Here is a 13,499-nt window from a genome sequence, read left to right as displayed (position 1 = left end):
TATATATATACATTTATATATATTTATATATATACATTTATATATATATATATTTATATTTCTCAGTGTTTTTTACGTGAACGCCTACATACAACACCCGAATTTCACGGCGCACCCAGGGTGGATATTAACAACATCCTACAAGGGAGTGCGACTCTTCTTATCATTTGAAGGGCCACTCCTTACTCCAGAAATGACAGAATGATGTCATGCGTGTGCTTCATTACGTGCAAGGTGAGTCCTATATAACACATCAAAGTGCAACGTTCTCGTGAATCTGGTGTCGCCACAGTCACCACAAAACTCTCCAAACGGCTGGTTTTAGCTGTTAGGACGAAAGGTGGCATTCCCTTTTATTCAAGACGCTTAAAGATTATTTTATAAATCCTTTACTAGATAAACAGACAGTCGCTATTGGCAGATTATCCTACGCAGTAAAGGTATTTATCGAATGCGTACGAATTCGCAGTAATACAAGAAAGTGCGACCGTATTTTGGCATAGTTGCATTATTTGTTATTTATTATATATTTTGCAGTAGCTTCTCAGAATGGATAACTTAAAACTAATTATAAAACTAAAATCCAAACTAAATTATTTAACTCAAAGTGTATGCGTGAAAAATTGTTGATTATTATTGTTTAAATCTTTGGTACAAATATCAAATAATTTTACTTCTTTCGGAACATTCTAGTTGCAGTTTTTCATGTATAAATTTTACATGTATATCGATATGTTTAGTGCTGCCTTTTCTTTGATCTACATTTTGCTTTTATTATCATCGTACAATGATCATCTCCGATGCTTATTTTTGTCTGAAAAGAAAATTTTCTCTACTCATGCTCTTCATTAGGGCTTAAAAAAACCAAGAGGCAATTATAATTGATCAAGACCTATACGATTTGCCGTTAAACAAATATTAGCTATACAAATTAAAAACGCAGTTTCAAATATAAAAAACTACAACTGTTTTATTATATAAATATTTGTTTTGCTGCTCAGTAAAACATTTTTTTTTTTTTTTTCTGAGAGAATATGAATACAATTTTCAGTCAATCTGCGAAGGCATGCATTTTTAGTTATAGCCAGAGAAATCGAAGTCCTCGAATCAAAAAGACAAAGTTGTTGATAGAAATAAGTTTTCATTAGAAGACGCAATGTCGAATGAATACACACACGGTAGAGGATAGATATCACATTTCAGTTCAGAGCCGCTCACCATTTCTGGTTGACTGCAAGTTTACTGTATGGGGTAATCGTTATCATGCTAAAAAATTATGATATCATGACATTTGGCGTATTGCGCCCGTTTTTCGTGTAGTTAATTGCGTGGATTAGTGAAGGTTGTTGTAACTTATTCATATACATCATAAAGGTGACGAATTTGAAATATTTCACGAATGTAATGTTATTAATGATTTCACCAATTTAGCAAAAAGTCATGTAAGAAAATAAATTATGTGAAAACAGATTCTACTTGGCTCCTTCAAGTAAAAACAGCTTTACTAAGGAAGTATACGATTTATTATATCATAAGCCAATGGGCATTTAAAGTTCACTACAAGACAAGCAAAGATCTGCTAATTGTAGTTCCGTTCCATATCTATGAATTTATTTATAATTGAACCGTCTTAGCTCAGTTTTATAATCATTAATCATTCTCTGTATATCAAACTTTTTAAAATAGTTGAGCGCGGTCTCACTTTTTAGATTTTTATTGGAATCCCAACGGAAAGTTTAGAACAAAAGATCGGATAGTACTTGTTAACTAAGGGCTGTATAAGATTTCATGTATGTAAAAGACCACTCAATAAGCTCGTAGGATGATATATATATATACATATATATATATGTCGCCAATATTTTATAATATTTTGACCAATAGTTTCCAAGTTACAGTTACTTTAATGATGCCAGTTTTTTTTTATTGTAAAATAATGGAAAAATCGGACTTTGATAACTAGCGTCACCAAAATAACTGCAACCGGTTGGAATATCATAATATATTTTTTTTGATACATTTCGTTTGAAGGTGTCATCGAAAAGTCATATGGAATCATTAATGGCCATTCTACATCTGCAGGTTATCCTACGAACTTGTTGATTTGGATGTTATGTCTGCTCTCATTAATAGATTCATATTTCCGATTGTCATAATGATCAGAAGTTTTCGCTGGTAATAAGCAGTACACATCAAACGGACGTTGAATAATTAAAATAGGTTAATGACAAAAAATTTATTTATCAACAAAATTTTACTTTTCAGTTTTTATTTGATAAAAAATTCTTTTTTTTCCTAAATCTTACGAAAATGTTTTAAAGAATAATATGCCAACGCTATGCCATCGTTTTAGACTCATAATATTGTGAAATTTTTCAAATTTTCCATTTTAAAATCAAATTATAAAAATCTCTTTAAGAAATAATCCCCATTATTTTACTTTACATTTACATTATGCATGGAACATATCTGGCAGGCAAGAAGGCAAGAATGCGAAAGTGATTTCTATGTATGTTTGTATGAATGGAGAGAGATCGAAATTTCGATTTTTTCTTGCAGACTTCTTTCAACTGATGGCAAAGATTATAAAAGTGAGATTAAAGTCTTGGAGGCTGAATGGAAAAAGTAAAATAAACGAAAATATTTTTGCATAAATGTAAACATAAGTTCTGCGAAACGTTTTCCTTTGTTTTTCAGTACTTTTTTGAATTATGTGTAATGTATATGTGAGATAATTTATATCCGAATATTCGAATGGACTATATGTTAAAAGAAAAAACAAAAAAAAAAAAAAAATTGACGTTTGAAATAAAATAAGTTGAACTTATGACTAAATTACTGTTTTTCTTGGAAATGAAATTAAATCGATTGGATTGACTAACTATTTTTCTCATAGTAAATATGATTGATTTCATATATGACTTGTTGTACATATGAATGTCAATTTCATGTATAAGGTGTTTGCGAAATGTTTGATGAGCGACTTCTACAAAAATGGGAAATACCAGCGGAAATAACGATTATATTCCTTTACATAAAATAACAGCTCCCATTTAATATTATTGATTTATTCAGCGTATGTCGACACTAATCATGGAACGTTTAAAATTGCATTTTCAATATTCATTTTTGTTGGTGTTTGATTTGAAGATAACTGCTGTCCAAATCCATCGAACACGCTTATAGTGATGTTTCTCTCAATCATATGCTAACTACAGGTTTTGGTTTTAACGATTTAAAATTGGTAACTTTGATGTCAATGACAAAGAAAGGCCTGAAGAACCAAAGAAGTTGACCATGAATTAGAAGATTTATTGGCAAAAAATCCAGTACAAACTCTCGAAGAACTTTCGAACAGCTAAGCAGTTGACGAATCAACTGTTTCTAGATGTTTACACGTGATAGGAGAGGTCTAAAAGGCGGGAAAAAGGCCACCTCGCAAATTGAGTAAAAATGCCATTTTGGTCATTTGTTGCAAAAGAGTTGTCCGAAATACACTGTTGCAGCTCAAATGGGTGTTTCTGCCACACCCAGCCTACTCAGCAGACGTGGCATCTCCTGATTACCACTTATTCAGATAGGCGTAGTATGGTTTGGCTTGCAGGCGTGCTTGTAAAGATTAAGATGTGAGAAAATGGGTCGGTGGGTGAATCGCTGCCAAACCAATATAAGTTCTTTCAATAAAATATCGTCAAGTTACCAAAAATATCGTAAAATGTTATAGAAAATGATGGAAACTATTTTGATTGATGCACATTGTACCAATTTTTCTCAATAAACTCCTTTTTCAAATGAAAACCTGATCAAAACTTTTGCAAACAACTAATAGTTACATAGTATATATATATGTATATATATACTATCTATTCGTATATGTATACGATCTATTCAATCTATTGTGGTCACACAAGGAATCAACAAACGTGAACACTCGACTGGTGTCAGACGATCTGATCATAATTGCAATTGTTAAACATGACATGATCATGTGCGAAAATTTAAATCACATGCCTTGGCTAGGCCCCCAAAAACGGTAGATGTGTGAATGCGTTGCTTTATTGTGTATTGTGATGTTAATGATGATGTAGACCGAATGAGTCGTTAAGCCCTACGTCGAGTACGTAACAACAAATCACTAACAAATCCCGGCGTACATGCATATTTTGTTAATACTGTTTGCTGTTGATATATTTATGAGATACGTTCGCGTACCGACAATGGAATACTGATTTATGTGATCGTATCTATATTTATATGTATATATATATATATATATATATATATATATATATATATATATATATTTGTGATGTATATAATATATGTGTGATGTATATAACTATGTATATGGGGCGTCGTTGTCGTGTTTAAAACCATTGTTTTTTCAATGTATATACACAGGCACGCATGCATATGTATGCCTATACTCGCACTGAGAACAGGCGAACATGTGTAAGATATAAATTCCTCAAAAGCAGTTCGGTCAACTCGATATAATAATTTTTGCTATTGTGCTTTGTTGTTTTATTTAGAAATAAATATAAAAAAAGAGGAAATACGAGGAAAGGAATATTTGGTGAGTTGGCGTTTATATAAATACTCAGAAAGATACTCAGTATGCTTGCATGCTTGTTTATTTTGTAACAACAAAAAATACAGTTAATTACAAAAAAAAAAAAAAACAATTATAAACTGCTGCAAATTTTGTCACCTTTATGTTTAACATAGTTGTTTGAACGTTTTACAAGTTTCACATAGAATGTAGGTTTAATAAAATTGTTTCCTGCTTATTTATGCATATACGTATGGACGTAAGTATGGTGACTTTTTTGTTATCGATTAGAACTACATGAAATTAATTGAATGTCCTTTAAGTGAGCATTAACATATTGCCTACGTGACGTATAAGTTTCTTGTAATGTAAGAAAAAAAAATTGGTTAACTGTAAAAACGACTGAGGCTGAATAAATCGGGAAGACCTCCCTGATTCTACGGAACGACTTTAAAAATCATCTATTCGGAGAGGCATTCTAAAATAAAAAAAAAAACTAAAAAAACCAATGAAATTTACTACGAGAAAAGAAGCATACAGAAACGTTAATAACAATATATTAGGGAAAGAATAGAAGAGCTATGTGATGTTTGCATATCTCGATAAATCTTCTTCAGAGTTGTGTTTTGATTCTTACAAGTGAGAGAACTCGATTGCTGCCGAATCAAAAATGTTTTCCAATCAAGATATAAACAACGTTGTATTTGTTTTACTGTTTGTCTGTGCTTGAATAACAATATATATGCAAATAAATACACTGAATAGGAAGATAGAAAATAATTAAATAAAAAAAAGAGTAACCCAAATAAATTATATTTAATTTTAATATATTTTTTACTAAATTATATAGTTTTATAACCCTTTAAGCCTCCTTTCAATATTTCCTAAAAATTTTTTAGTTATATTCTTTTTCATAATATTTATCTATTTATATGAGGCTAGAAGATAAAAGTATAGAATAAAATTACTTTACCAACATCCTGGACTTTTCGTCATTTGATGATATTATATTAACTGTATCAAATATGAGAATTTCGTAACGATATTTGACTTTATTTACGTTTGAATATATTATACCAATTTTACGCTCCAGAAGCCTTTCTTTCGATACTAACAAAAATTGTGCACTTGATCGACACTGCCGTGTACTCACTACTCACATACATCCGCGCCATAACCGGAAACTATATAGTCTAACGTAAAAACTACGATCGAGTTCACTGGATATCGAGGATCATAAACCCACTCCTTCATTGAGAGATACAGGTGCAATAAAAGCTGATTGTGCTTTGAACGTGGAACGCGGTAACGGTTTTGCTTTCGTCACATTTTGCTTTTTACTTTCGGAAGGGCAGAGTGCTGTTGCAAACGTTCGGACGTTTGTTAGAAGTGAAAGCTTGGCATTAGCATATTATACGTATGAAGTGAAAACAGTTGAATGAATCGTATTTCAGTTGGGGTGATTTATTCCTTCGACTATTATTAACAGCAGGCCAAATTAAAGTAAGTAGTCCTTTAAAAGCAGCCGAATAGTATGAGATTTCATCAAGAGACAATCGGATTATACGTTTTTCCATAGATGTTTTTAATACCTATGCAACAACTCACAATATTCAGAAAAATCAAGAACAATTTTAAGATTGAATTGGAGGTTGAGAAATTCTCGCTTTAAGAACGTATTTATTTTTTGCGAAATTGAAGAATATATAAATTTCCTAATGAGTACATTTATTACCTTTTATTATGAAAGCCGCGTTATTATATTCTTTGATAAGAAAATATATAAAGAAATTATTTTAAAAGAAGGAGCATGTGATCCGCTATACGGACTGAGTTGGAAAAAGCAAAAGAATTACCTGAACGTAAAGATATACAAATAAAACATTAAAAGAGGTAAACGTAAAGAGGGTTTTATAGCATCGTTTGAAGGAATGAATATATTTGCTCGAGTAGCAAAAATTTTAGGAGAGAGTAGAAATTAATCCGAAAATTCTTGAATTGTTATACGAACTCATCGAAGACTGACATCAAGTCAGTGTTAGTGAAGTACTTTTTTGTTAACGCAAACGCTTGTTTTTTTTTTTTAAATGTATTCTTTAAAACGGTTTTCTATGGTATTATAAAAATTAAAAGAAATTAAAATAATACGGTATAAAATTAAAATTAAATAAATAACATTTATATGTGAAAGAAGTCATTTGTAATTCTGGTTCTATGTTTCTCTCTTTTTGATTCACATATTTATTTACATACAAGACGTGAAGGTTTGCTAATTCCCGCAACGCTTCGCAAACGGATTAAATTGAATTTCCACCGTTAAAATATTGCAGAAACCCCAATATGTTTTGGGCCAACAACGCTGAGGTACATCTTGACTGTTTCCTGTCAAAATTTGGGCGAAAGATTTTTTCAATTCCAGACGTGGCCTAATCTGACGAAATCTGTTTAATGTTGTTTATTTCATATCTTGTATATTGCACTTTGAATCTCTGAATTTTCTATCCGTTTGGGTAGTGTTATTTTTCTGACGGATGTAATTTTTTTTTTTTTTTTCGTTGTAATCACATATTCTCCGTTTTATATAAATTTTGTTATCTAGAAGAACTCTACAGCATACTCTGAATAATGTATAGCCTTTTTGCCACAGTTCGATTACTATTATAGCCAAATATTTTTTTGCACATTTGCTTTTGATGACTATTTGACCTTGCATAAAAATATTTTCTGATGTGTCGAATCTTGCCAAAGTCTTTACATCAAATCATTGATTTCCTCTGCATATACATTTTCCTATTCAATCCTCTTTACCTTTACGTCCATAACTAGGGGCTATTTGTGTTTCACCGTTCAGTTTTTAACTGTTGAAAATAAAAAAAAACTTAAAAGAGTTTAATGACTTTGAATGAAGTTACGTTAGGCAATGTTGGGCAATTTTTGATTAGACCTTTCTCGATTACTTCTACTAATGTTTGCTCCAAACTTTGTATCATAGATAAATATTTTATGTTTGCGTTGATGTCGTAGCATCAAAATGAAACGGCTTTGAGGAAATTGTATATGAATGGAAAAGTTTTGCGTTTTTTCATACTTTCAATAGTTATTGTAAATGTTTTAAAGCAGAGCATGTGAAAATGATTAAATTGGCCGACTTCGCTTGTAAGACTGGCGTAGTTTGAAGAAAAGAAGAGAGAATTCATAAAATGGGCTGCGTTTCTCTTGAGATGAAATGAGAAAACTTCTCACTAAATTACTTGTAGATACGACATCTAGCAAGTGTATAAATCTGAACTGTGGATTTGAGACACAAAAGGCGCATCGACGCAGTACGTAGTATATATATTGACTGACATCTGCATGACATTTTATTACCGTCTTATAACAAGTGTTAATAAGTATAAGTTCATAAGTGATAAAATGGGTTTGCGTAGCATTATATTGTTTTGATGTCTTGAATATATTGAAACTTATCCCAATTATAGCACTGTCGAGCGACTAGGCTTGAAATGTGGAATTATTTTGAGAATAGCAAGCGTAAAAGCTCAACGTGATGGTTCTAGAGGGTTTTAAAGTTTGATGAAAAGGTTAATATCAAACGCTATGAACAACAATTTACCGGTTTGAACCGTTGGAGGTTCGAAAAATGAGTACAACGACAAACAAGTGAGAAAATTATATGTGGTCGTGACCGAATCTTTTATACCCGTCAGCATTATTCTATAAAAAGGCAAACAAAGTAAAAGAACCAAATTTTTATGTTCTATAATATGGAGTGAGAGCAGTTAATTTTTGCTATTTTCAAAATAGAAGTTTTTGTCATATGGGCTTGTGGGCGTTGTCGGCCTTGTAGGCGTTTCCCTTGAAAAGTTTACGAACGGGAGAATGTTTATCACTGATACTGCACAGTTAGGCAGACGGACGGATGGACAGACAAAAATTCTTAGGTACACTCCAAATTTGAAACTGCCTCAGAACTCTAAATAATTTATGGGGTCTTTGAAGCTTGTTTCTTTTTCTTATAAAAATATCGAAAATAAATTACTTTTTGACGCATTATAATATTGGATTGGCGTGCTTAATTTTTTCCATTTTTGTGCAGGTGCTGTAGCATCGCCCATACAATATGCGTCCAAATTTTTGTACATTTGTCTATTATAGATTGTGAGTAATGTACAAAAAACAAATTCTTATTCCTTTTGATAAACAGAGGTGCCCTCAGTTTACGCGCTGCTGAGCCCGTGTCTTTAGACCGATTTGGCCCATTTTCAAATCCCACCTACGTGCAAGAATTTCCAATGTTATTGCCGAAGTCTAAAGTCGATAGCTTCATCTTTGTGGCCAGGAGAATGTTTAGACATTTTGACAAGATGAACAAATCTCTCATCCTTCGTTGACGGGTATAAGTATATATGTATATATATACATATATATACACAAATACGTAAAACAAAAATCTATGTAAACATTCACTGTGTAGAGAATAGAGTCCCTGTATGCAAAAGGGTCATCGTATAGTGTCTGACTTGGAGTATTAGAAGCTCAGCTTAATTGTGGCCAGTTCGAGGTTGTTTTTGATGCAACTTGACGCAATCGCATGCCTAAAATCACCGAAATGAGTTGCTTAGTGAAATCGAAATTTATTATTTAATAAATGGCTTCTTAATAATCAATTCATTAATTGAACCCTACACAGGAACTAATGCAATGATGTGTAAATGATATTACTTGTAAAGATCGATTTTTAAAATGTGTGATAATAATAGAAAAAAAAAAGCATACCATTTGTAAGACAGTTAACGTAAATTATGTACTAATTGTCATTTACGATGTTATAATTGTTATAATAAATATAATTATTTTATTCATAAGCAAAAAAAAATTATGGTAAAATACTTACATACTTAATATGTTGTAAAAAGTATATTTGAGTTAAAACCGGTCACGTCAGTTGATTCGGGATCATTTTCAAGATGTATATGCAAAAGAGAAGAAAATAAAAATTCGAAAAATTGTAAATTAATTTTCATGTGACTAAAACAAAAAAAATGCACAACAAAAAATGAAACAAATAATATATTAATATAAAAAACCAAAAACTCGTTTATTACAAACTTAACATGAAATGAATATAAATACTGAAAATATATGATTAGTTGTAAACGAAAGTACTTGTTATTGCTTAATATTATTGATGCTCTGTTATTGCGATCGCTTTGTAATTAGCAGCTAATGTGGCTTGTTAACGCAACTGCGGCAGCTGTTTACGAGGTAAAAAGATCTTCTTTTACTTATTTAGCTGCACAATAACTGTCCTTGTCATGCTTTAATTACAATAAATAGTATAGTAGGTAGGTAGGTAGGTAGGTAGGCAGGCAGGCAGGCAGTGCATAAATATTGCGAAAGTATGATAATGAGGCATATGTGTTATTAATATTTTTCGGCTTTATAAGTAGAAAAGCTTATAAGCAAATAAGCGCATGTGTGTACGCAGTGTGCAGCAAGTTAATGTTCCAAATATGTGTTTTGCGTTTTGCATTCTACCACAAAGGACGCAAGTGCAGCAGGTTGAATGACTAAAAAAGAAAAGCAAGTTTTTCCTCGAAGGCGTTCTTTTTTTTGATCGAAATTTGATATTTACTCGATAATATACACGCATCAAGCGAAGCAAGGCACCCAGTTTAACCAAACAACAAGTTAGCCTTCGAGATAGTCAGACGAACAAATAGACAGACAGACAGGCAAGGCAACTAGAGTTGCTGATGTATGCCATGTCTAAAGCAGATGCTTGTCTCTGATGGTTTAATGTTAGCTCTTCACCGTTTGCCATATTTTGGAGGCACGTTGTAAAGTGTGTATGAATGGTTTTGCCACCTTTTCGGTTGCAACAAGATATATATTTATTGTTGATGTTGTAATTTGACTAGTGAGAGTATTATTATGTAAGTACTACTAAACCTTTTTATGTTTCTTTCGGAAAGTTGTTAAAAAACTGCAGCGAGTCACATTTTCATCAATAAACCAAACGTGATAAACGTCATGTATAACAAGTATTTCGTTTCGTTTATTTGTGCACTTGGTAGGGTAAAACACGAGTACTACACAGCTCGAAGGATGTAATTTAGAGTTTAACTGGAAAAGATCTTCGAATAAAACCAAATTATTTCGTATTAATGTCTTTTTATTCACTTTTAATCCGAAAGTAAATGCGTAAATGTATGAAAGAAAATTGCAAACAGAAGTCATTTCGATCTTTCAATTTAAGAAAAGGCAATAATATTATTAATCATTTGTCGGAGGGTATGTGACAGTTCTCTTGAATTATTTGTTTACATATATATATCGCTACGTACGTATGTACGTATGCAAGTCTTTTGTATTTGTCTGAAACAATGGCATTGAATTATGGCAATAAATGTATCTTTAACTGTCAACAGTTTCACGCCCATTGTATTAATAATTGTGCAAAATCACAAATGGATTTTTAGGGTTTAGCTGGTGTGTCCTTTTTTTTATTTCGTATTACTTCAATTACGAAATATGTAGACGATGAGTGATAGCCCATGCAAATACCACAGACTCGGAGCATTCGGTTAAAACAAATTTGAACACAAGACTAATGATAGCATTTATTAGTTAGTTTAACCAAAAGTATTGCTAATGAGTGCTTAATTGGCGCAATATGTGTATAGATATTAAAAAGTGATTTAGTAAAACAAGAGAGAGAAAGTGAGAGCGATAAAAGCAAAGAAAACAGCGAAGTTGCATTTGATCACCTAGAAAATATGGGGTTTTAAGGAGATCACAATTCACATATATATTTACTGTATTCGCTGAATTTTTCTTCAACATAACCGGCATATGTCATTTCTTTCTATTATTAAGTTTAATACTTTTTTGACGATATCACACGATACTTATAATAAATATATACGCGTAAAATAATTACAGAGATATTTCATACTTACACCCTGCTTACAGGAAGAAGAAGAATTATGAGAAGAGTAACGCAATGAGATTAGTTTAGAATCCATGTACAATATTCAATCAAGCATTCATTTAGGGTGAGCAGCGAAAACCCCAGAAAGATATTCAACAAATGTAGTATCCATCCGTTTGTTAAGAGTATTTAGTCGCAGCATATTAAAATGATCATTCGTTATTGTGACAAATCGTAGTTATATTGTTGGTTTTAATAGGAGGAGGGTTCAATGCATCGTTCAATGTGTGTGTGGAATCAATGCATTTGTCATTTTGGCAATTAATAAATATATGAAATGATATGGCATTTCAACCGTCAACATCGCCATCACCATAATCATCGTCATGGTGGTATATATACAGCCAAGTAATCAACCAATCAACCAACCAACCAATTATTCCATCCGAACATGCATTCATTTATGCATTTAATGTTGTTGTTGTTGAAAAGTGTTCGGACAGAAGCGTTTCGCACGTTATTGCATTACCAGCAGGCATTTGAATTGATAGTGCGCCAAGAAAAAGGTGCGGTGCAGCCATATTAAGCGTTGTTATCGTTTTAAGCATATACATTGTTGTTGTCGAATCATTACCACCATCATTATTATTATCGTCGTTATAAGATGAGTTGATTTGCAAAGTATCATCCATTAATGAGCAGTTGAGACGATTAGTCGTATGTACGATGCGGTTATTGTTCCACGATTATATGGTTGTTAACGTTTTTGTTTTTCATGTCGGAAATATAAAGATTTTATGCTTAGATAAATGAATGAATTTTCTTAAGAAATAAATATGAAAGTACAAAAAAAAAAAAAAAACATAAAAAATTGAATTAACTTAAACGAAAAATTTCGTCATAAGTCACCATCAATCTTAGGATATCGTAACTTAAGATTGTTGGTAATTATGTGGCACGAATCTATTTACTATACTAGGCGGTGAGTGAATTTAAATTTAAATGCACACTTCATATCATTTCAATATCTTCGTATTTCTTTTTTATAACCATCATCGAAGGATAAGAGGTATATTCATTTTTGCCAAAACATTTGCAACGCGCAGAAGGCAGCTTCAAACATCACACAAAGTGTATATGTTCTTGATCAGCATCCAATTCAGAACTGTTTTAAACGTGCCCGTCTGTGTAATGTATGTTATAAACATTCTCCTGGCCACAAAGGTGAAGCTATTGATTTTAGATTTGGCAATAACATTGGAAGTTCTTGCACACAGCACCACGTAAACTGGGAAAAGCGCTACTCGGTCCGGACCGAATTTAATTTTCTTACTTGTTTTGCTGTAGAACTGTTTTTCGTTCTAAGAAAAAAATTTTAATATTTGTAATAAATTTTTAAAATGAATAAAGAAAAAAATTATTATAGCGTTCGGTTAAGTGTGTTTAGTTGGAACACTATAGTCAGGCAAGGCTGACGATTTGATACCCAATACTACTACTTCGCGTTAATGCAGTTATTCATTCAATTTCTCTCTCATACGCTAAACATATTGCATTATTTTTATATAAAGGTACACTTTTCATGAAAGCCATTATATTGGAGGATGCTCAACACGTTAACGAACGTATTCCAAACTACAAATTAGACTTTCTCGCTGTAGAAGGGACGCTCTTCGTGCAAGGATATGCAGAGGGCAAAATTAGTCGAGTCAAAAAAGTTGAATTGTATTATTCAAACGGACAAGACAAGAGGAAGTATTGTAAATACAAATTGCTGTAAGTAATTTGTGAATAGATTTCCGAAGAATTTTAATTAAAATTTATACTATCCTAAAAATTACAAATCAGTGATTCGAACTTAATCTCCAAACAAGTCAGATAGTATTCGGAAGTCAGAAGTATTTCATCACAATCCTTGTGTGGAACGATGTCCAAAAAAGAGATTTAAATGATCCAAATTTTATATACTTATGTTCCATATCAAATTTCTTATACGAACTAATTTAATCATTA

The 13,499-nt window shown here is 31.9% G+C and overlaps 1 protein-coding gene across 3 annotated transcripts in view; it reads right to left on the bottom strand.

Annotated features, from left to right (window-relative positions):
* Positions 1–13,499, bottom strand: part of LOC119638010 (ankyrin repeat domain-containing protein SOWAHC) — a 127,889-nt gene that overhangs the window by 22,488 nt on the left and 91,902 nt on the right. For 2 of the 3 annotated variants that reach the window (XM_038034521.1, XM_038034524.1), the window contains exons 5-6: positions 11,515–11,520; positions 9,447–9,449 (exon numbers count right to left, since the gene is read on the bottom strand). The exons of the other annotated variant lie outside the window; for it this stretch is intronic. In XM_038034521.1, the coding sequence (XP_037890449.1) occupies positions 9,447–9,449; positions 11,515–11,520 (9 nt within the window). The remainder of the gene's footprint in view (positions 1–9,446; positions 9,450–11,514; positions 11,521–13,499) is intronic. 3 annotated transcript variants of the gene reach the window in all.

Source organism: Glossina fuscipes, unplaced genomic scaffold (genome assembly GCF_014805625.2).
Source record: "Glossina fuscipes isolate IAEA_lab_2018 unplaced genomic scaffold, Yale_Gfus_2 61, whole genome shotgun sequence".
Classification (NCBI taxonomy): Eukaryota; Metazoa; Arthropoda; class Insecta; order Diptera; family Glossinidae; genus Glossina; species Glossina fuscipes.
Note: the sequence above shows the minus strand (reverse complement) of the source record. Positions and strands in the feature narration are given on the sequence as shown.